Genomic DNA, 24,218 nt, shown 5'->3' on the forward strand with positions numbered 1-24,218 from the left:
TGACAGTGGCATCCTTTGGGGCCCGGATTCCTTACTGGCATTCTTGAGGCCCAGTCGTTCAGGCCAGTGGGAGAAACGCATGCTGTCGCGTGGTCGATACGCAGACTTATAAGCAGTTTTGGGAAGTTGAAGTCGTGGTGGTGGGCAAAAAGCGCAGGATTGGGCAGTAGTCGTCTTTGGTGTGTGGGAGTCACGTGGGCTGCTCGCTGCCATGCCCGTTGTGAAAGAAGGATCTTCTTCCACTGGCTTGGAAGTGGGTGTTACGCACGCTATTTTCGTCAAAGGTGACGGCTGCAGGTGGTTGAGGCTTGTCAGAGATGTCACGCTATCAGCGGTGGCGTTATCAAGCTGGTCCGCAAACTCCTGTAGCCCACTGCTATGTAGTGAGGGACGATGCAGTGGCGCAAGCTGCAATGCGCCGTTGGTGGTAGGCGGTGCGCCGGACCTGCTGGCGGACTCCGACGTCACTATGGCTGACTTCGGAGCTGTGATAGACACGTCCATGGCGTACACCATTTCATTGTCTGTGGACAAGGCACCGGCCATCTCATCAGGTCGGGAATGACGTCGACGGGATCTCATGTCTTGACCGGTCTATGTGTTCACTTGTGAAGATTTAACTCTTAATTCCGTAGATACAAGCTCAATTAAAGGTCGTGAGTGAATTAAGAATGGGCCTTGATAGCACGGCTTTTTTTCTTTTCTTTATTTGCACAAATACTTCAAGGAATATTCATACTCACGGCACGAAGAAAACGCTAGAATTTAAGGCAGACGGCTGCTTAGATGTCCGGGCTAGGGTGTACTTAAGTATGATGTAGAACGCTAATGGGAAAAATTTTCACCATCTTCCCTTAGGGGAACCCTGAGCAGTATGCGAAGCAGCCATGGGGTCGACTGAAGTTCCCATTAGTTTTCAGTTCGATCGCGGCGTTGCGGGAGGAGACTGAGGGGAGCGGAGCGTCCGCGCGCGTCATTTATACCGCGGAGCTACAGTGGCGCCCCCAGCGGGGTATGCAGCGGCTACCGTCGCGTATCTAACCCTAGGCTGCTTCGCATTATCGCGCGCGGAGCCGCAGGTGTTGCCATTCGTTGCGCAATCCCGGAGAGGAGAGGAGCTTCGGAGAGGAGAAGAGGAATGCCTCGCATACTACTGAGTGTTCCCCTACGGGAAGATGACGATGGTGGTTGAACGCCAAACTATCTCCTGGTGGATTGTTTGGTTGGCCAATCCCAAGGGGCATCCTGCCACAATCACCATCAGCGGTGCCTGGCCAGGTATGCGCAGTGGGGGTGTGGTACTCAGGGTTCCCCTACGGGAAGATGACGATGGTGCTTGAACGCGAAGCTATCTCGTGATGGATTCTTTGGTTGGCCAATCCCTAGGGGCATCCTGCCACAATCATCATCAGCGGTGCCTGGCCAGGCATGCGCAGTGGGGGTGCGGACGGCGGAAAACGACGAGGGAGGGAGGGACACAGCCCCGAGCATGAGATGCTTCGCATTTAAAAAATTATAGGATGCTTAAGCTTCACCTTCAAGAGTGGAACGGGATAGCGTTATCGTGCTCTGCGGTGAGGAGAGAGAGAGAGAGAGAGAGAATAACTTTATTTCTGACGAGGCTCAGTCCTAGCGAGTGTCCCTCAGGTGAGGGAGGCGCGCCAGGTAATCCTGAGCCCTAGTGGCGGTCAGGAGCTGTAGCTCGGGCGAGGAGCTCCCGGTCACCTCCAGCCAGGTAGTGGGAGGGTTGGGTAAACGGAGCGGGGGTAAAGAGGGGCATTCCCAAATGGCGTGTGGCGCGGTATCTCGAGCGCCACATGCCGGGCAGTTTGGGTGGGGATATAATGTGGGATAGATATGGTGGAGGACGTGTCTGGTGGGAAGGGAATGGGTCTGTAATTTTCGCCATAATCTGTCCAAGGGTGGAGGAAGAGACGTGTGAGGGGGCGGTAGTTCTAGCCGCTCTAGGCGGTAATGTGTGGTAATGTCGCTAAAAGTAAGCAGGGGTTCGCGAGCGTTTCGTGCGCCGTGCTGTGAGACGTCCACGTCTGGTGCTCGGTAAATGAGTCCTCGAGCGGCCAGGTGGGCCGTTTCCGCACCGCCAAAGCCCACGTGGCTGGGGGTCCAGTGCAGGATTATGATTTTGTTGGGAGGAGGGCGGGATAGGAGAATTTGGCGAGCAGGGAAGGAGATGTGTCCCCGGGCGAAATTTCGTACGGCCGTCTTAGAAGCGGAGAATATGTGAGATGGGGGTGGTTGGTGTGTTATGGCCAGAGCTATTGCCGCTTCCTCGGCCTCGTGGGGGTGGGCTGTGCGTATGGTGGCTGCCGCTGCTGGGATCGGTCTGTCTTCTGTGATAATAGCAGCCGCAAAAGCAGGTCGGTGTCTATATTCCGCGGCGTCTACGTAAATGGAGTGAGGAGATGGGGTGAATAGGCGTAAGTGTGCCAAGGCGCGGGCCCTTCGTCGGGCTGCGTGGTGGTTAGGATGCATGTGACGGGGAAGGGGGAGGATTTCGAGGTTTTCGCGGTGAGATAGGGGTAGGGGGTGAAGGTGGGCGGGGGGGCCTGGAGCAGTGAGGTTGAGTTGTTGCAGGACGATCGAACCTGTGGGAGTTGCGGATAGACGAGCAAGTTGGCTAAGGCGGTGGGCTTCGAGGAGCTCGGGGATTGTGTTAAATGTCCCAGTTGAAAGGAGGCGGATGGCAGAGGTGTTGGGTGGAAGGAGAAGTGCTGCTCTGTATACCCTGCGCTGCAAGGCTTCCAATTTGTATTGTGGAAGAGTTGCCTCGATTTTGCTGTAGGGTCAGTCCAAGTATGGTGAGGGATGGCATAGGTGTTATTGGTTGGCCATTTATGTGGATTTGTATGGGGGGAGGCCAAGGGGTGGGCCGGCGGCGCGGAGTTAGGATGAGCATGTGGGACTTTTCAGGGGCGCATGATAGGCCTGCTGAGTGGGTGAACTTGTTTATGGTGTCCGTTGCGATTTGAAGGGTGGATTCAATGTGGGCGTCACTGCCATGAGTTACCCACACTGTTATATCGTCGGCGTATAGACTGCTGTGGAGTGAGGGAATATTGATGAGCGCGGTAGCGAGAGGGATGAGACCTATGTTAAACAGTGTGGGAGATAAGATTGAACCTTGGATTGCGCGTGGCAAAGGTATACAACAGCGCACACCTCAAGTATATCAAGAACGAGCGCACGCAACGGCGATCCATCGACCCCCAGGAACGAAACATGAACACAAGGCGAGAGAGCTAGAGAGGCGATCTAACTCTGTTTAATGAAACAGCAAGCGGACTAAGAGAACGACGATATAGTGATTGTCCTATTTGCAGGATGGTGATGATGTGAACCGCGGAAGATTAAGCTCAGGTAATTATAAGTGGTTCGTGGCAGCAGGCAGATGGCGGTCGACGTCGATGGAGCTGTATTCGCCCCGAGCGCGAACACAGTCGGCCCCTGGCGGCGGCGGGAGAAACCGCTCCTAGTGTGGATGGCGCTTTCGAGTCGTCTGCTTGTTCACGATGCGCGCGGGGCAAGACGCGTGCTGCGCACGGCAAAACAACCAATATGTGTACTCGTTTGACAGTAAGCAATAACATAGTTACCTCTGCTTGCGCATTTCCTCTAGAAACGCATTAATCAGCGGCTGTTGCGGGTTAAAGGAGCCATGAAGAGAAAACAAAAGTTTGTTTTATTCGAAAGATTAGGTGTTTCATAGTACCCCAAGCGCTTTCCCGGAAGCAAATGATGCTTTATTCACTGAGAAATAGGGCAATTTAAGCCAAAATTTTAAATCTCCCGCTAAAATTGAACATTCCGTGACGTGTACAATGGAGTCATAGGGCTCCATTGCCGGTCCATGAAACAGATACTTAGTATGTCGACTCCATATAGCACCCACACGCGGGAGTCGATCGAGACGGCGGCCATTTTAAAAATACTAGTAAAACCTAGTGCACCCGCAGCCTAGTCATGGAATCGCCTGATCCGGAGAACAAAACTCTCGCCGAGGAGCTCGGGCTTGCATTTAACAACCTCACACCACAAAAACGCTCAATGCTTCTAAGTGCACGAGCGGCAAGAGTTGTGGGATACGCGGTGGACGGGAAAGCGACCATTCCGCGATAGCCACAACAGACGAACGCCCAGCCGTCGGCACCGCTGCCTCGTCAGCCCCGTCGCGACGGACGAATATAGACTGGTACGTGTGTGCCGTATTTTGATTACGGTTAATAATAGTTCAATTTCAGTAGCAGTATCACTTATGCCAGTTGGCCGGTGTCGTGTATGGAAAGCCGTTCGAAAGTACTCGAACAAACTGAAGTTTTCAGTGGTTGTAAACTGGAAACGAGCTCGTAACGACAGCAGCAAGCCAACACCATTCGAAACTTACGCGACGACTGGCACTATCTCGTCGCTTCTTGCTGTTCCTTTCTCCCCTCGTTTCTATTTTTACCTTTGCTGGTTGGCGATATGACGGCCAACCTCCTGTGGAGGGATTACGATACGAAGCAAGGTCGCGGCTGTGCGTGCTGGAACGGTTCGTTGGCCCCGAAGAGCCTCGAACCCGAAAATTCGTCTGCGCGACGGCGAGATGTCGAGCTCGGCCGGCGCTAGTTTCGTACGCATTGGCGCACACGCTTGCGTGTTCGTTCGGACGTTCAACCGTTTACTCCACCGTTCTTTGTCATAAAAAGAATGTGCAGTATGTTTCACGGGCATTTCGCTCGCTATGCAAACTGTAAGCCCTGCCTAACATGCGTTTGCTTTTGCGGGCCTCCGCCAATCGCAGAGCATTCCCAAGTGACATCACAGGTTCTGTTGCGGAAAATGAGCTGGTGGGTCGCATGGTCATTTCCTTTTTTCCTAATTATGTAGCTTATTTGAGCGAAGTTTGCGTTATAAGTGGTGTCGTTATGGTTCTAACGAGGCAATCTTTCGAATGAATCAAACTTGTGTTTTCTCTTCATGGCTCCTTTAAGCGCTAGTTCAAGCGCTAGTTCATTCCAAGAAACATCTTCGCCGTGGTCACCGCTTGAGTGTAAAAAGTGTTATAAACATTGCTTCCGCACATTGCACTTTTCTTATTGTTGAGTGCAGCCGTGTGCCGTTTCGGGAACGTCGAAGGGTGCTTTTTGAAGGTGGCGTGGTGATTATTTAAAGGATAAAAGGTTAGTACGCGAAACGAGTAAGAAGCCGCAAGACCTGTGCATACGCATGCAAATTCCACACCCTCGTAAAATTGCGCTGTGTCCTTATAGAAAGAAGAAACAAACAAAAAAATTTATACTGCACACGACCCATGCGCTATCGCCCACACATTACGGGCCACGTATTTTACACCCGCAAGCGCCTGCGTGATCGTGTTCTTCCCGCACCTTTTCTAGAATAAATACCATTTTTAGACAGTCGTTGTTTATACTGATTGCTTATTTTACGTATTATTTAAAATACGTTTCTATGGATGCGCAATAGTATTTAGGGGGATTTCTCGGTAAAATTAAGCAGTTGTGAGTTTGCGTCTGTCATGTGGCATTTTGTGTGTCATTTTCATATATATAATTTTCAAAACCCGACATGAATCACCTTTTCCAGAAATGTGTCTCACTCAGCTTAACCAAATGCCTAATATGGTCACGTCTTACCCTCGTAAGGTGGACCTAAGTTTAAAGAAAGAGGAAAAATCGCGTAATATAATGTACGTTGTTGCCCACATGTGTGAGGGGTGTGTGCCATGACTCGCTGATTTTTTTCTAAATTTTTTCCCACATTGCTTGCTTTCAATACAATTTTGAAAAAGACAACCCACAAATCCTGGACAATCTCGGACCAAAGGGGGGTTATGCAATTTTGAAAATACCTGTTGAAGTACTGCTTTTCCACCGCTACAGAACACGACGCCTAGCGTACTTTCGATTGTAAGTAATACTGATAACCAACGTTTGGCTTTTCGCGTTTCAAGCGTTCTCTTCTCGCTGCTCTTGCAACGTTGGCAGACGCCCCCCCCCCCCTCCCCAACCCCCGGCTTCCCGAAAAAAAAAAAATGCACAGAAAAATTTTATCCTTGAATCTTTTTAACCAATCCTAAGAATTCAATGTCAAACAAAAGCGAGGTTCCGTTTACAACAAAATGTAGTTACCGGGAACCCGTTCCGCTGATTCGCAACGAAAAATAAAAAGGAAATGATTTACTACATCTGCAGCAGCGCAACTTTATTTGCCATCTTTAGGGTTCGTAAGCGACCTTATACGCAAGAATGCAAACACATCTCGCTGTTGCAGGCACCTGTTAGATTTTAAAAGGAATACAAATGGTCAACGGAGTAGCCATAACAGAAAATTTGTGCTCACTGTGAGGTCCCAGAAGCTTGGTTTGCACACTGTAAACCTGCTTGTGACTTTGCGAAAACTTAGCTAAACATTAGATGCTGATTGTACTGCGTGCGTTGACAATTCAATTCGCAAGTTCGCTTGCGACGAAAGCCGTAAATAAGTGATCCGGCGCCGTTATTCATCAAACCTTCCTTCAGAGTCACTAAAATTTCATTTAAAAGACCCATTAGAGCGGTTACATTTATATCTCTGCGCTGATCAAAATTCAGTAATTCTATGTTGCCTTTTGAACACAAAAAATATCGTAAGCTCTTAGAAGGATTCGGGGCAGTTAAGTAGTGTTACCATTTCAGGGCATCCCACAAATGCAAGAATGCGCCATGCCACCAGTGAAAGCGATTGAGATTGCCGTTGTAAACTGAATTTAAGAGATCGAGGATTCATGATTTGTTCCTATTTATGCTTTTATTGAAGGGTCAAAGCCATAGTCTGGAAAGATCGAGCTCGCTACGAGCCACAGCGTACAAGTTCATTGTCACTATTACGGCCATTCTCAGATTCCCGATGGGTCGTCACTTTTTTGGCGTAGTAATAAAAACTTACTGCCGCTTCCATGCTATACATTGAACGTTAATGAACCGAACTACAGCATACCACTCTTGTTTGCGCCTTTCGTGCGCATATACGGCGGGAAAAAGGCACGAAGCGCGCCCACAGTGTGCATTCTTACGGGCCGCTCAGCGGAGCATCCACACTAGCAGCGCGACGCTGTCGCCACCTACATGTCGATCTCGCAGCGAATAACGCTTAAAGATTGTACTTTACACACTAACACCGACTTCATCGTACCCCATAGTGGCACCAATGAGCGGTGACTGCTTTCCGCTCCTGTTCACACGCCATCTGTTGGGGTGGTGGTTTCAGTGGTCACTGCAAGGTGGCGCTAGAAGATTTTCTGCTCACGGTGATTTTAGCCCAGGGTCAACGCCACCGAAGATGCCAGCCTTTCTGCAACACGGGGCTTTTAACGCAACGTGGTTAAAATATAAGTTATATGAAACTCTCTTATTTATAGTAACAGAGTGTTGGGACCGGGCGGGGGCACCCGATCCTTTCTCCGTGGCCTCCAACATACGATGGGTAGCGTGTATGGTGCGAGCGGCCTACCGGTGTTGCAGCCGTGAAGAAGTCCAGAGCAGTAGGATAACGTAACTGTTTACTTCATAGCGAGAGGTGAGCCGAAGCCAAAAAAACATACAATGCCCTGACGGGCGAGGTTACAATACAGGACACGAGCAGGGCGACCGCATGGATTCGCTGCTCAGACAGGAATGAATTTCAGCGTTTGTGCTGCTTCTATTTATACCCAAAAAACGCCCCCAAGAGTAACACGCCACGAAATCACAGACACGCACACACACACTCTGTCCATAGTTCGTGAGTCATTCATGGGTTCGTCCCACATGGCGTCCGAGAGGGGTGGGGGGAGAGAGTGTCCTTGAAAGGTGCTGGGGTCGCCCTATCAACTGCTGATCGCGCCGATAGCGAAACGTCTGAGCCGGGGAGGTCAAGGCGGGACTCACCAACGCGCAGGTGCCTGAAGGGTGTGGCGAACGTCATGAAGCATGCCTGGGCGTGTCGCTGGCAGCCGCCAGAGGCGCGTTGCAAAGCGAGGTGACTGACCCGGCATGTCGAGACACGAAAGTACGATTCACCGACACGCGGGCGCACATGGTCGATTCCCACGTGGTCGCTGATGCGGGAAAACACGTAGCGCTGGCCGATTCGTAACAGCTTCTCCGCCGGGGGTCCGAGATCCCGATGGATAAGGGTCTTCAACCGTTGTCCGGAGGGATGCTTTCGCAGTGAAGTGCTCAGCAGACGCTCGACTCCAGGCCTGGGCTGTACGACACCGTGCTGGAGCTTCACATGGCCGATCACTGGACGAGTAGTGGCTCCCCAAGAACGTCTCTGGATTGGTCAGGCAAGCAACAGAACAACACAGCAAGACACAACCGCATCGCCGGCAAGTGCGAAGACAAATCCACACTGAAGATTTACCAGGCTTTTAGTTGTGAAAAAATACGCTAATAACTAACTACACTAGTTATATTTTCGCCCAGCAGTACTTTAGACAAGTGCACAAACTTGAAAGGTGACATTTCGCGTGATTGGAAATGTTCCACACACACACAAAAAAAAAACGTGATCGTAAAGGCGAAACCTGCTTCAGGAAAAACAAAGAAATTTGAGAAAGTCAGGCGTCTACAGGCCACTTCTCGCGCCGAGAGCTGCGATTTGAGCTCTCGTCAATGCCCCGAGCTTTTCCCCTTCGGTACCGCACTTTAGGTGCAGCCGTTCTGTCAATGCTGTGTGACCGCGTGAAATGACACCGGTCGTCTTGTTTGACAAAGGTCGAGCGCGCGGAGGAGCGAGAGGGATTTTCCCCCGTTCGTACGTTATGCGCGCACTGCTTCTAGGCGGCGTTCCCTCGGCGCGATGCGAGCTCACGGCTTTGCTCGCACTGAAACACGCGCCACAATTACGCGCTGAAGTTTTTGCTACCTCCTAGTTGCTCGCCTTTTAAGTGCGAATGCACTTTATAAGCGACCCCAAACCGTCCACCGCCGGCGGCGGCGGCGTCGGCGTCCGCAGTGCTCCTCTATATTTAAAAAAGAAACAGCATCCGGCGCCAGGTTTCGATCCGAGGACTTTGCGGCCGCAGCGCGACGCTCTACCGACCAAGCCACGGACACGACGCTGGTATCAGTGTTAGTGACGCGCCTTATATCTTTAACGCATTCAAACTACGTCGTCAGCGACGTGCGTTGGCGACTCAGCGGCGTTATAGCGGCTTGATAACTGCGTGGTGTACACGTGATACTACAAACCCGATGGAAGAGAAGGCGGCGAGGCGGTGGGCTGCGGGGGCCGAGCGCAAGCTCGGCCGACAACCGTGCATTCGCACTTTCACATTCTCCCCCTCGGGGAAATGCGGGGGAATTTTTTACGAACGCGTTCGGCAAGTAAACGCCGGAACGCGTTTGCGTTCCCTCCTCTAGGCTGGTCGGTTCAGCCACAGGCGACACCGGAACCTTAACTAGCTCAGCCGATGTTGGCCTATCGTCGGGAGCATCAGCGGGGAGTGAAACGGGCACGACGAGCCCATTAGACACCTTGCAGTTCCCAACAGTCACTACCTCGTCGTCCCTCGTGCTTTCAGCGACAACCTTGGCACGCGAAGACCGAAGCGTGTTTCCGTTCTCCTTCCTTCCTGCCAGAACCACACTACACCTAGGCTGCCCTGTCTCAAAAGACGGCTCAGTTGCCCGCGAACTGCGCGCGTGCGGGTCGACAGCCGTTTTCAAGGTCTCCCGTGAACTAGCGCACTTCGAACATGGCGATGAAACATCTCCGCTCAGCGTAGGGGCTTTACTCACAGTGTACTTACGCTGCCCTCCGTAGCGAGCCTCTGGAAATGCCCAATCATCGCTTTCGGTCTGAGTTTCGCCATTCCTCACAGAGGTGGCGACCCTATCGTTACTCGAGCTCTTCGCAGCGAGCCAAGCTGGTTCTTTCCTCGGCAGGTTCTCAAAATTGTACCCCTTTTCCCTTAACAGCTGTTCCGACCTGTTCGAGAATAGGTACCTGTACTCTGGAAGTAGTTGTGGGGATACTGCTGCCTGCGTCACAAGTTCACCAAACGGACCTCCGATGCTGACCTTAGCAATCGGCAGACGCACATTTCGTGCACCTACGGCTGGCTTCACCCAAACACCCTTCCCTGTTAGCTGATCCGGTTCAACGTACGAAGGGTGGACCATGTCTATCGTCGCCGCGGAGTCACGAAGAACTCGGCACGGTTTACCATTGACGACTAGCTCCCGTACGTACGGCTCTAGAAACTGCCTGCTGTCCAGAGTAGTTTTCCTTTCTTACAACTGGCAGCAAAATGTCCCGTCTCGCCGCAGTTGTAACACGCAGCCTGTCTGCGCGCTTCGAAAGCTTTCTTTCTGCGCTGCTCCGCAGCGTCTGCTGCTCTCTCTTCGTTATCGTGGCCAGTTTCTCTATCCACGAGAACGACTTCCCTTTCTCCACCGTCTTCCCGGGGAGCTCTGCCTTTCGGCCCTGACTTATCAGGCCTTGGCCTGAACTCTTTTTGGCCGTTTTTCGGCCCCTGCGCACCTCGACGTGCGACAAACACGTCGGCTAGCTGAACTGCCTGATCCACAGTACTTAACCCTGGCCTATCTTGCACCCAGAGTCTCAGGTTCTCTGGTAGACGGCGGTAAAACTGCTCAAGACCGAAGCACTCAACTACCGTGTCGTGCTCTCCGAAAGCCTCTGCTTCTTTGAGCCACTCTTCCATATTTGCCTTCAGCTTGTAGGCGAACTCCGAGTACGACTCGCCCCTAGCTTTCTCGGCTTCACGGAACTTCTGGCGAAATGCCTCTGCTGACAGCCTGTACTTACGCAGGAGGCTTGACTTGACTTTCTGGTAGTCCTCCGCCTCCTCCTTTGGCAAGCGGGCCATCACGTCGGATGCCTCACCTGACAAAAGCGTAAGCAGCTTTTGCGGCCATGAGTCTCGGCTAAACTGGGCCCTCTCACACGTACGCTCGAAGTTGGCCAAAAAAAGACCGATGTCTTCTCCTACCTTGTAGGGTCGCATTAGGTCACACATTCGCAACGTAGGTCGCTCAGTCGCCGCAGACTGCACGCTGCTGCCACTCTGACGTCTAGGTCGAGACGCCTCGACGTCTCGACGCTTCATTTCTAGCTCATGCTGTCGCTCCCGTTCCTTCTCCTCGCGTTCCTGTTCTCGCTTTCTTTCCTCGCGTTCCTCACGCTGGCGCACAGCCTCTGCAGCCTGACGTTTAGCGGTCTCCCTGTCATTGATCAGCTCAATGCATTCCGACAGCTCGTCATCGTCAGCCCCAACAGCGAGTATAGCCTGTATCAGCTCTGGCTTTCTCAGCGCGTCCGTAACATCCAAGCGCAACTCTTTTGCAAGATCCAACAACTGCGGTTTTTTCAACGCTTTCAAATTCATGGCCGGTCTAGAGTACTGCTTTCCCACTGCTCCAAAAAATGTTTTGCGCGAATAACCCACGCTACAAAACAGACGCCCTACCAGCTATCCTCAGAAGCCTGGTAAAACTCAGTGAAGAAAAGTCCCGCACTCACCCTTGACCGCCGTGAATTCTGCGAAGTCCGAAGCCGCCTTGACGTCCGTGGTGTTGGGTCTCGCACCGCTGGCTCCAGGTGTCACGAAGTTGTCATCCGACCGCTGCCAACCAGTTGTTGGGACCGGGCAGGGGCACCCGATCCTTTCTCCGTGGCCTCCAACATACGATGGGTAGCGTGTATGGTGCGAGCGGCCTACCGGTGTTGCAGCCGTGAAGAAGTCCAGAGCAGTAGGATAACGTAGCTGTTTACTTCATAGCGAGAGGTGAGCCGAAGCCAAAAAAACATACAATGCCCTGACGGGCGGGGCTACAATACAGGACACGAGCAGGGCGACCGCATGGATTCGCTGCTCAGACAGGAATGAATTTCAGCGTTTGTGCTGCTTCTATTTATACCCAAAAAACGCCCCCAAGAGTAACACGCCACGAAATCACAGACACACACACACACACTCTGTCCATAGTTCGTGAGTCATTCATGGGTTCGTCCCACATGGCGTCCGAGAGGGGGGGGGGGGGAGAGAGTGTCCTTGAAAGGTGCTGGGGTCGCCCTATCAACTGCTGATCGCGCCGATAGCGAAACGTCTGAGCCGGGGAGGTCAAGGCGGGACTCACCGACGCGCAGGTGCCTGAAGGGTGTGGCGAACGTCATGAAGCATGCCTGGGCGTGTCGCTGGCAGCCGCCAGAGGCGCGTTGCAAAGCGAGGTGACTGACCCGGCATGTCGAGACACGAAAGTACGATTCACCGACACGCGGGCGCACATGGTCGATTCCCACGTGGTCGCTGAGTGAGTGAGTGAGTGAGTGAGTGAAAGAACTTTATTGAGGGTCCGGCGATGACGCGAGCTCGTCGCGCATCCGGCTAGTCCCACGTCGGGATCGGCAGGTCTATCCCACCGGTCCGGTCGCGGGCACGCTGGACTGCCAGGATTTGCTTGTCTAGAGCGGGGCTACGCAGAAGATAGTCCCACTCCTCCTTGCTGAACTTGGGGTGTGCGGACCCGCACTCCCAGAGCATGTGAGCTAGAGTAGAGGTCTGTCCGCAGGACGGGCAGGCGTCGTCGCGATATACGTCGGGGTAAAGTTCGTGTAGAACTGCCAAACACGGATATGTGCAGGTCTGTAATAGTCTAAGGGAAACGGCTTGCGCCCTATTCAACTTGGGGTGAGGGGGTGGAAAGACCCTTCTAGACATGTAGAAAAATTTCGTGACCTCGTTATAAGTAGCAGGAGCATCCCTGTGGCCGTAAGGGGGAGGCGAGTCAGCTCTCCTTACAGAGGAAGCGCGGTCAGTGAGGTCGCGCGCAGCCTCGTTAGCAGACTCATTGAGGTTCGGGGGAGCACCCGCGAGAGATCCTACATGAGCGGGGAACCAGTGAATTGAATGATGCGTGATAGCATCTGTACGCCAAACGCTAAGAAGGCGAGCAGTTTGCTCAGCTATGCGGCCATTCTGAAAAGCCCTCACTGCCGTTTTGGAGTCACTGTAGATCTCTGACCCACGACCGTCTAGCAGGGCGAGGGCGATGGCGACTTGCTCAGCGACTTGGGGGTCTGATGTGTGAATGGAAGCGCAGTTACAAATATTTCCGCTGGAGTCGACCACAGCGACGGCAAAGGTCTTCCCATTGCTGTACTCCGCAGCGTCAACGAAGCTTGCTATAATGTTTTTTTGCTTGATCTGTTTGAGGATCGCTGCTGCTCTTGCCTTGCGTCTGCCCTCGTTGTTGACAGGATGCACGTTTCGGGGCACGGGGGCCACTATGAACTTCTCTCGAATGCACCTAGGGATCGGGGTACTGCTCCTCGAGGATCCTGCTGAAGGGTAGCCTAGCTCTTCGAGGATGCGTTTGCCTGCTGCTGTGGTGTTCAGGCGAGCGAGTTGTGCGCGTTCTTGGGCTTCGGCAATCTCCTCGGCGGTGTTGTGTAACCCCAGCTTGAGGAGATCCTCTGTATGAGTCCTGATGGGCAATCCGAGAGCCCTTTTGACTACTTTACGGATGAGAGCGTTGAGCTTGTCTCGTTCCGCTCTGAGCCAGTTGTGCATGGAAATCGTGTACGTGAAGTGGCACAGTACGAAGGCATTGATCAGCCTGAGGAGATTGTCCTCCTTCATGCCCCGGTGTCGGTTTGCAATTCTTCGAACGAGCTGGAAAGCGTTTTCCGTCTTTGCAATGATTTTGCGGAGAGCCGTTCCATTCCCGCCATTGAATTCGACAAACATGCCAGGACCCGAATGACGTCGACCCTGGGTATCAGCCCCCCGTCACTGGTGCGAAGAGCGATGTTGCTTTCGGAGACTGGCTTCCAGTCTTTGGGTCTGCCTCCCTTCTCCTTTCTGTAAAGCAGAAGCTCCGACTTCGCGCGGGAGCAACGAAGTCCGGTGGGGTGGAGGTACTGCTCGGTCACATCGATCGCCTCCTGCATAGCTTCTTCAACTCTTCCCTCGCAGCCGCCGGAGCACCAGATGGTGATGTCGTCGGCGTAGATGGTATGCTTGACGCCCTCGACTCGTGCCAACCTCTCCGAAAGGCCAATCATACAGATGTTAAATAGCATGGGGGAGATTACGGCGCCCTGAGGAGTTCCCCGTCCTCCGAGGGGCACTTCGTCGGAGCGGAAGTCTCCAATGCGAAGCGTGGCCTTCCGGTCAGTTAGAAAAGAGATAACGTACCTGTGGAATCTGGAACCGAGACCCAGGTCCGAAATTGTTTTGGCGATGAAGGTGTGGAGCACGTTATCAAAAGCCTTCTCGAGGTCCAGGCCGAGCAGGGCCTTTACGTCCCTGGAACGGCCATCCACGATCTGATGCTTGATTAGTTTCATGGCATCCTGCGTCGAGAGTCCGACTCGGAAGCCAATCATGTTGAACGGGTAAATCCCGTTGTCTTCGAGGTACCTGTTAATCCTATTAAGGACGACGTGCTCCATTACCTTGCCGACGCAAGACGTTAGAGAAATCGGCCTGAGGTTCTCGATGTTCGGGGCCTTGCCGGGTTTTGGGATGAGCACCGTGCAGGCCATTTTCCATTCTGCAGGAACAACGCCATTCTTCCAGACCTCGTTGATCTTGTTGGTCAGAAAGTCAATCGATGGGGCGTTAAGGTTTCGCAGCATTCTGTTAGTGACCCCATCGGGACCCGGCGCAGACTTGCGATTGAGCGCGAAGATGGCCTGTCTGACCTCGGCAACGGAGAAGTCTTCATCCAGTACGGGGCGAGGAGGGCCTCGGTAGTCCGGGAGTTGCGTCACCACATCCCCGTTGTGCCGGATGGGCAGGTACTTCTGAAGGAGTTTGGAGACTAGTTCGTCGCCCGTGTGAGTCCATGTGAGTCCACACAAGGGCCCGGGCCAATGTGTGCTTCTGGTTTGACTTGGCGCCGCTTACGTCGAGAAGGTGCTTCAGCATGCCCCAGGACTTGCCGTTACGTATCTGTCCGTCGATGGATTCGCAGAGCTCGTCCCACTGCTGCTTGCACAGCACTTTGCAGTAGTCATCGATAACCTTGTTGAGCTCCGAAATCTTCTTTCGAAGTCTGCGATTGAGTCTTTGACTTTTCCATCGGCGGAGCAGGGCATTTTTGGCCGCGATCAGGTGGGCAAGCCTACTATCCATTTGCTCGACGTCGAGATCGGTTACCACTTTCTTGGTGGCCGCGGAAGCGTCGTTGCGGATGCCTTCACACCATTCCTCGAGGATGGCAGGTGCACTCGCTCTCCCGGGTTCTTCCCGAATCTTGCGAAAATGGTCCCAATCGACGAACGGGAATTCCCTGACCCTACTCCGAGCGACCTTGAAATGCGTCTCGAGAATGTAGTGGTCACTGCCGAACTCCATGGCGGTGTTCTCCCATCCCACGTCCTCCACGTTCTTGACGAAGGCGAGGTCGGGTGTTGTGTCTCGGGTTGCGGAGTTGCCGATGCGTGTGCGAAAAGCCTTGTCTGTTACCAGAGTAAGGTCCATCTCGTTGGCGTCTTGCCACAAGTTGCGCCCCTTGGTAGTGTCATAGACATAACCCCAGAGGCCGTACGGGGCGTTGAAATCACCTACGACGACCAAGGGTCGAGGGCCGGCCAGGTCGGTCGCTTTTTTGAGGATGGTCTTGAACAGGGTGTCGAACCGGAACCGGAACCGAACCGAAAACCGGAACCGAACCCGAATTTTTGCCCGGAACCGGAACTGAACCGGAACAGTATTCTTTCCGCCATTTTGGAACTGAACCCGAACCGGAACGAATCGAAGGAACCGTTCCGAACCGGTTCCGGGGCCTCAAAAACATTCGGTCCCTACCTTTGCCACTCGCCAGACAGAACCATGAAATATTTCGCATAGTCTGCAGTTCCCAAGGCCCATCATGTTCTCTTCTTACTATTGCCCTCAATTTAATGTAAAGTTGTCGGTATATACTATCAGTTTGCGTTAGGTACTGCCCATCTTGCCCAATTCTCTTTTACATTTAGCATAACCTAAGTTAGAACGCATATTCCGAGGCAACATATCATGGAATATTCTTCATGGTTTCTCTCTGCATGGTATTTAAAATCGTGTAAAGTTTTTAATGTGTTGTTAATTCGCATGCATCCCTGTCCGCTTATGAAGGCCTTCAGGGACCCCGTCAACAATAAATCCATATATTCCACCTATTTTAGTTTGAATGGCCAGTTATATACAAACAGCACTGACACACAAACACTCGTAGTTTTTAAAATTAACTTCACTTCTGCTTGTATGCAGTGCCGTTGTGTCATTTGGTTACTGCTCTAAGAGAACGTGAGATATAAAATAGGGGAATTCTAATTTCCACTTTTAAACTATATTTGATAGCATTTTCATGTTATCTTGAATCTGCTCAGCCTTAAACTTTAACGGCGGATGGATTTAAGTCGATTAATGCGGGTTAGCGGGTAGACTGGGGTGGATTAGTTAGGTGAGTGAATGAGCTAATGTGGATTAGTTGGACTGGTGTGTTGATTAATTTGAATTCCAGGAACTAGCGAGTCAGTTAAGGCAGATTAGACGGTGGGACCACACATGATATCTTTGGGGTCTTTGGCATTTGGAAATTTTGCAGCATTCTCCATCTCGACCAATCACGAAATTTTGTCAAGCACAAAGTAGCCGCAAAGTTATGTAACGGCCACCTGAACGCTATAAAAATTATTTCTTTACGCCCGTATTGCGCTGTTATGTGGTTTCTATATTAAAATTACCATCTCGCACTAAAGTTAATAATTAATTGCCTAATGCGTATTTTATATAGATCAAAGGATTTTCAAAACGTGTATATATATGAGGTGCGACAGTTGGAAAGAAACTAAAGTGAAAGAAAAAAGGGAGGAACGATCAACTGGTTTGATGCAAGAGACGTCCGATAGCATTCTTCAATACCTTCTCTTTCTTTGTGCTACCGTTCTGCAGCCTCCCACAGGTGTGGCATCTCAACCCCCGAACACAGCCTTCTTCAAGCTAAGGAAGCGGCGCCAAAACTCTTATAACAGAGTCTTAGCAGGCGTGGCCCAGCTTTGCCAACGATCGATTGCATCTTACAGCACTTACAATAATCAATCGGAGACCACCAACGAGACAGTCACGATTATATGGGCACCAGCTCATACTGGCATATCCGGCAAACAAGGTCAGCAACCTCGTGGCTCGAGATTTGACCCGCTTAGCCAGCTGATGAAGCCGGGCCCGAGTGCATGCATCCTGCAGTCACAGACCAGGAAGTTACTCAGAACTATAGCCTCTTCCGTAGAACGTATTCCTCCCAGCACAAATCGCTACCGACTAACCAGGAAAGATTACTCCGCGCCCTGCGGGCATACTCCTTCCCACACACCACCATACTCCACCTCTTTGACGCGACACAGCTCTCTCAATTTCGTCGCTTGTGTGGAGAGCCTGGGAACCTCATACACATAGTAGGCGGCTGCGACAAGTGTACCGTAGATCTACCCAACCTCCACGTTTCCATAGAGATTTGGGAGACAGCCATCACCAGCTCCGGCCTTCAAGATCAGTTGCTCTTGATGGAAACGGCTGTCGATTTGGCCCCCTCGAATGAGTACACCTGTCTGAACCTTTGCCTCAATTTAATTAAACTTCATTTTCTCTCTCTCTCTCTCTCTCTACAAGTGATCATTACTGCTGCTTGTGACTTCAATTGGCTATTATCTCTCCTAGAGCCCAATCGCTCTCTCCGGTCGCTGAAGGGCCAATAGAAAGTTCATATCTCCGGTGGTTTCGTATTCCAATGCCGTCATATACACGCCGTCCAATGAGCCTTTATAGCCGTTCTTTCTTTCCAACAGCTCTGTTAGCAGATAAAAGATAAGCAGAAAGAAATTGCTCTAAATGCCACCTGCCAGGCTTGGCAGTCAGACATTAACGCCGACGCCGGACTGTTTTCTGCTAATCCTTTCGTGTTAAAGCTAAAGCGCCGTTAAAACTTGGGGTAGATGAAAAGCATAGCAGACCAACCGATTTATTTACAATGCATATTTTTTTGCTTCATTGTGCGAAATTAGGGGTGCGTGCGTGCGTGCGTGCGTGCGTGCGTAACATTTGATCGATCCAAAAAAAGATGGCCAGTGCGTACCATCTCCTGCCCGCCAAAGAGACCGCCCGTTTCCAGGCAGAACATTCTGATGAGGATGCATGATTTGGGGACGAGGGGCGGCCCGTCACGAGCTGCCGGCGGGGGGGGGGGGGGGGGGGGTGAGAGGAGACGCAAAATGCCCCACCACGGCGACACTCCAGGGTACCAAAAACGATTGTGCACGGACGGGTCGTCTGCTTAGTAGGTCGAGGCAAAAGGCTGCCTGCAGGGAGGCTGCTCATTGCCAGAAGATTCTGGTTAGGATGCACTGATGGGTGAAGCACTGGAGGCACCGGAGCGCTGCCCGCTGGCCAGGAGGGTACATGTTCGCCTTCGAGAAGACTGTGGCGAGGACGCATTATTTGGAGACGATGTGCGGCCAGTCACCGGTCGGCGAAGGGAGTGGATCACAGGGCGGCACAGCGGTGGCTCTGAAGAGCCATGCGTTAGAGCGCAGCACTTAAGCGCAAGCTCCTGTGGTTTTGCCTAGTTTCTCAGCGTCGGCCTCGTTGTAACCGAGAGAACGAAGACGCCACCGAAGATAGAGCGAGCAGGAAAGCGGAGGACCAAAGTATGGCGAAAGTGGGAGGGGAGGGCGAAATTTCCAGTCCGCGCGAGACATGCTCCACGGCAGCAGCGCCTTACGAGATAACGACAGAGTATACCGCATGCCGTCGTGCATTTGTTGTGGACGTGATCACTCCCTAAGACACAGCAGCTATGCGCCGTCGCCGAGAAGACTACAGTTCGCGCTGAGCTCAAATTTCGCATCAGCGACTACCGTAATCGTCTGCCATATTTCTTGTTTCCTTAAGAAAAGAACTGTGGTCTGTAAAATTGCCGTGGTATAAGCCAAGTATAAAATAAAATTAAATCATGAAAATGAACGAACTTAAATTAATAAAGGTAAACTTGCGGGCATAAAGAGCAATGCTTTCACATTCATACAAATAGTACCCTTAAGTGCCCCAACGAACCTCTTGTTTAGCTTCAGTTATCGTTGTAATCGTTGACCTATCTGTCACGATTTGGCCCGCATTCCGGAACGTGGGAGGGTCGTAGTACCCTCCACCCGAGGGACGACCCGCAGCGTGCTGGTGGTGACGGTGACTGACCGCGAGCAGCTCTGCTCGTCGGTGTTTATTCGCCAGCCATGCACAATGTTTCTTTCACACCGAGCCTGGCAGGGCCATTAACTTAGCGGCCAACGAAAATTGGGGAGGGGGCAGAGGCGCCACATACTCGTCAAACTACCATAGAAAGCGTTTTGCAGTAGCTTGTACGGTTAAAGGAGCTATTGAAGACTTTAGATAAACTCACCGCGGTGGCTAAGTGGCTAAGGCGTTGCGCTGCTGAGCACACAGACACGGGTTAGATTCCCAGCCACGGCGGCCGCTTTTCTGATGGACGCGAAAAGAGAAAACGTCCGTGTGTACGAGATTTCGGTGGACGTTAAAGATCCCCAGGTGGCCAAAATTAATCCAGAGCCCTCCACTACGGCGCGCCTCAACGTCTGCGTTGCGTCGGCGCGTTAAACCCTACAATTAATTAATTAATTAATTAATTAGTTTATTAACAAATAAAAATAAATCACCACTTTCGATATACGCTTTCACCCTTCTGCGCATCTGGAAGCACTGCGTGAACTACAGCAATTGCCAGCACAGAGCAACAGTGCGTGATTTCCTAGTCGCTGCGGATGCAGCTTACGTTTCTGCTTCGCTTTTGTGGCTGTCTTTTTAAAGTGGCTATGAAATGCGTTCTATTCTGCAACTTAAGAAAAGCCGGCAAATAGCCGCTACACCGCTTTAATGATGTCATTCAGCAGTCGAAGAACGCCAAGACCGGGAAGGAGAGAAAAATATTTTAAGCAAATTTCCAAGTTATCTGATGAGGAGAGAGCAGTAATTTTTGGCTGCGGCACTTTGCGACCACTAATCTAAGTGCAGGATGTGTTGGTTGACTACTTTCTGCAAGCATTTAGAAAAAAGGTGAAAAAAGTGTTGCAGGGTCGCTTTAGTTTGGCCAAGGCAAAATATTTGCACAAAGAAACATTCATTATGACTTGGTTTTATGGCGCCTTGATAAGGAAAGGAAAAAGGAGCACAAAAAATTAACAGAAAAAAACACGCCTACTTTTTTTCTTCGAACCCGTTTGAACCCGTTTGAACCGGTTCGAACCGGTTCGAACCGGAACGGAATGGTGCTCTGGAACTGAACCCGAACCGAACCCGAAAGGCTTGAACCCGAACCCGAACCGAACCCGAAAAAAGTCCGGTTCGACACCCTGGTCTTGAACTGTTGGCGCGAGTCTCTAGGGTTGCTATAGATATTGCGGACGAAGACGCTATTTTTTCGCTGATTCCGCTGGGGCGCGTCGAGCAGTACCTCCACCATGACGTATTCGAGTCTACCGCTCGCCAGCTTGAGGTCGTGGGTGAGATGAGTTAGCCTTTTATCGATCAAAGTACAAATACCACGGCCACCAGGCTGGCCCGATACGGCTCTGTAGCCTTGAAGCGATGCGGCGGAGACTAATGTTTCTTGGAGTGCGACGACCTGAGGTTTAACCGCCAAAGACCTGAAAAACCGCTGCAGAGGGGCTTTCTTGGTAGAATACCCCCTGCAGTTCCATTGCCAAATGCGAAAACTTTCTTTGGACCTATCCATTATGGGGCTGATCGAACTGACTACCGCCTAGCGGGGCAGTTAAGGTTGCGCTAAAAATGGGACATTCTGTCACCGCGTTGGTGGGATACTTAAGCGTAGCTTCCCTCAGTACGGTGGGAACGGTTAGAGGATGTACGACAGTGGCAGGTGAAGCCATTCGCGCCTCATTGGCGTCGATGCGATCTGCGAGAGCTCCGAGGCCCCTGTTGGGATCCCCGAGCGCAACCTGAATTTGCCGAACGCTGTCGCTAAGAAGGCTGACGTTAGCGGTGACCTGTTTGAGGCCGTCTGCGAGCGCAGTGAGCGTTTGCTTAATCTCGCCAACTTCTGCGGTCAACACTCCCGACTCGCATGTGTGATCGACCACTGCCCTGCGTTTGGAGGATGTTGCAGTACCGTCTACCGGAGCCGCGACTGGAGTCTCGGTGGCCCTGACTGCCTCACCGTTACCCGACGTATTCGAAACGAGTTTTCTGATTTCTGCCATTTCATTAACTAACCTGTTGATCATTTTCTTAAGGTCGTCGTTCTCTTTGCGTGAACGAATGACTTCCGCGTCCCTAGCTTGCTCTGGGAGCGGGTTGTTACGAGCGCCCGGAGCGGCCCCAGTATTGGCGCTGGGGTTGGGACGCACCAAATCGGCCCAAGCGAGGAACGGTTGCCTCCCGCCACGTGTAGAGACGGGCTGATGTCCGGATGCTGGCTGGGTTCTGGAAACCGAACGGCCCCTGGATCCGGATGGGGACCTGGGACTGGATCGGATTCGGGATCTCGACCTGGACCGGATCCTGGAGATGGAACGGCTCCTGCTACGGCCCCGGGAGCGGCTACGAGATCTGGATCTCCCCTTGGACCGGGAGCGGCTGCGGGCGGATGGGCGTTGAGACGGTGATTGCTGAGCTTGATTCGAGGTCTCCATGGACGGAAAATCGTCGTCGTTGAAGGTGACGGTCTGTCTCGAACTCTCCGCGGCGCGGGAGCGTTCCCCCCGTCTGCGCCTGACCAGGTACGGTGTCTGGAATCTTCGCTTGCACTCCTTGGCGGCCGTAAGGTGACCGCCACCGCACAGCTTGCATTTGGGGTAGCATCTGTGCTGAGCGTCGGGGTTTGCTTCTCCACATCCCCTGCAGACGGCATCGTTAGGCGAAGGGCAGACATCGGAGCGGTGCCCGAGGCGGCCGCAGATGTAGCACACGTCCATTTGCTTGCGAAATAAAGTGCACCTGATCATTGTGCCGCCGTAGGAGACGAAATTAGGCACCCTGTATCCGTCGAACAGGACCACTACGGTGGTAGTTTTCTTGATTCGTTTGGCGCCGAGCGCCGCGGGGTTTCTTGAATTGACCAGCTTTTTTTCGATATCCGCGGGTCCGTCGCTAAGAGGAACGCCTCGAATGACGCCCTTGCACGTGGAGTGGGGTGCTGCCTCGTAAGCGCTCACCTCGAAGCGTTGACCGGTGACGGTGATGCCCTCGATGCCGACGTAGCATGCAGCGTTGTCCCTGCTGGGTGTGCTTATCACCATGATATTTTGTTGAAAGTTGGGACACATCGTGTCGGTGTCCCGCGTCGCCAGACCGAGCCCGGCAGCGTGCCATATGGCGTCGGCGACGACAGTAGGTCCAACCTTGCTGATACACAGGCCTCCCCGGGGCCGCACGACGATCTTCGCTTCTTCTTTGGGCAGCGGAGGCATCCTGCCCCTTCGAATGATCTTGCTTTTAAGGTCGGCGCGGTCGGCGCGGCCCAGCGTTCGAATCGGCGTTAGGCTTAAGCCCGCTCGCATTGCCGCCAATCTGGTTGACGGCCGAGTTTCGCACTGAAGAACGTCGGGAGACAACGTGCTGCCACCCGAAGTCTTTAGTAAAGTTCTCGGGGGCTAAGGGCTCCCCTTCCACCTCGCACTCCATCACAAAGTCCGTGAAAAAAGCTCCCGGCGAGAAAAGGCAGGCGAGCGATGCCTCGCCGCACGAGCGCGGTTAGCGTTTTCACGGCGTGGTCGCTAGAAAAGCGGCCATAAAAGTCACAAACGTCCACCCACCCATAAAAGTCGGGTATCAGCGTGTTCCTCTTGACTGCACGAATCCAAAAATGCAGAAAGTTCAGGGGAACACTATCGAAAAATCTCCGGAAACTTTGCAAAAAAGCAGGAGCCGAACGAGCCACGTCCGAACCCGTCACGTCCGAGCACGTGGTCGCTGATGCGGGAAAACACGTGGCGCTGGCCGATTCCTAACAAGAGGCACATGCAACTTATATGATGTGCCTGCACAGCACAGCTACAATTTTATGTGTGTTGTAAAATAATTTATTCTTCCTCTTTGATTTCAAAGGAGATGCTCTCACAACACAAACATTTCAGTGGTTTTGTGACCAAAATGGTGAACTTGGGGAACGTAACGTAACATGCAGGCGTTTAGGTATCCAGAAATAATTACGATATGTGTGAAAATATTCCAGTAATATGTTTAAAAAATACTTACATTACAGGCCATGAAAAAGAGCACCAACAATTACACCCCCCCATTTTTACTATCTGATGGCGACGAGTTTGACAGTGAGAGCAAGATATTTTTTCTTCTTTTTGGAAGTGTAAGTAGTCCCTTATTCATGTCTAATGATCTTTACTGTGCCTTAAAAGACCTCCCAGTGGTTTTTGACACAAAACTACCTACAAAGCCTAATTGGGAGTTCGTATAACATCTTCTACGCAAAGATAAATGTAGCTTTATTGAAAGTAACTCACATTTGACCATTCAGTGTCCTGGCTGTTCGCGATACTCCAATACAATCAACTACCTTTAATTCAACCTTTGCGGGAGCCCAAAGTTATGCTGAAGGTCGAATTACGAATTATAAAATGAAGCAAATAAACTATATTGAATTCACTGTATTGCCAGAATTTTTTTGTTTCGTTACATTGCTTCTTTGTCTTGAAGCGTAGCTCACCCAGCATGCTGCCAACAATTGTGATATCTATAAACGCCGTTTTTAACTTTGAAATCTTCAAAATTACACAGAAGCTTCACCTACGCTATGAACACCAGCCAGGAACAAGAGAAACCAAACGACTTAAAGCTGAGAGGCTGCGACATCTGAATCGTATCAGCCCCCATAAAATTATGTTATGACGAAACAGTGCGAACATGATGAAACACGCTATTCTAGCAGGTTGACGGCAAAATAAACCCACGTGGTTTGCTTCTGCGTCCAAAATACAGAGTTTCACTGTGGCAATGTCAGTAGTTTATCAGGGCGTTTCTGTAAAATCGAACTAACCGAAATGTCGAGTCAGTAAAATAAAGTTTTTATGGAAGCCATTTTACAATAATTTTAAAAACTGAATTGCTTGCTCTTGTTTTTGCTTATAATTGAAAATATTATGACATTTATTTCCTTTTCATCGCATCTTGTTTT

The 24,218-nt window shown here is 51.7% G+C and overlaps 2 protein-coding genes across 2 annotated transcripts in view; one reads left to right on the forward strand and one right to left on the reverse strand.

Moving 5' to 3' along the window:
• Window positions 1–24,218, forward strand: part of LOC144166011 (phosphate-regulating neutral endopeptidase PHEX-like) — a 110,509-nt gene that overhangs the window by 80,944 nt on the left and 5,347 nt on the right. The window contains exon 13 of the mRNA XM_077695679.1: window positions 23,292–23,393. Within this exon, the coding sequence (XP_077551805.1) occupies window positions 23,292–23,393 (102 nt within the window). The remainder of the gene's footprint in view (window positions 1–23,291; window positions 23,394–24,218) is intronic.
• Window positions 12,395–13,756, reverse strand: LOC144166015 (uncharacterized). Its single transcript, XM_077695683.1, has one exon. The coding sequence runs from the start codon at window positions 13,754–13,756 to the stop codon at window positions 12,395–12,397; it is 1,362 nt and encodes a 453-aa protein (XP_077551809.1).

The sequence above is a fragment of the Haemaphysalis longicornis genome, unplaced genomic scaffold (genome assembly GCF_048455015.1).
Source record: "Haemaphysalis longicornis isolate Haplotype H1 unplaced genomic scaffold, Haemaphysalis longicornis Haplotype H1 scaffold_155, whole genome shotgun sequence".
Lineage (NCBI taxonomy): Eukaryota > Metazoa > Arthropoda > Arachnida > Ixodida > Ixodidae > Haemaphysalis > Haemaphysalis longicornis.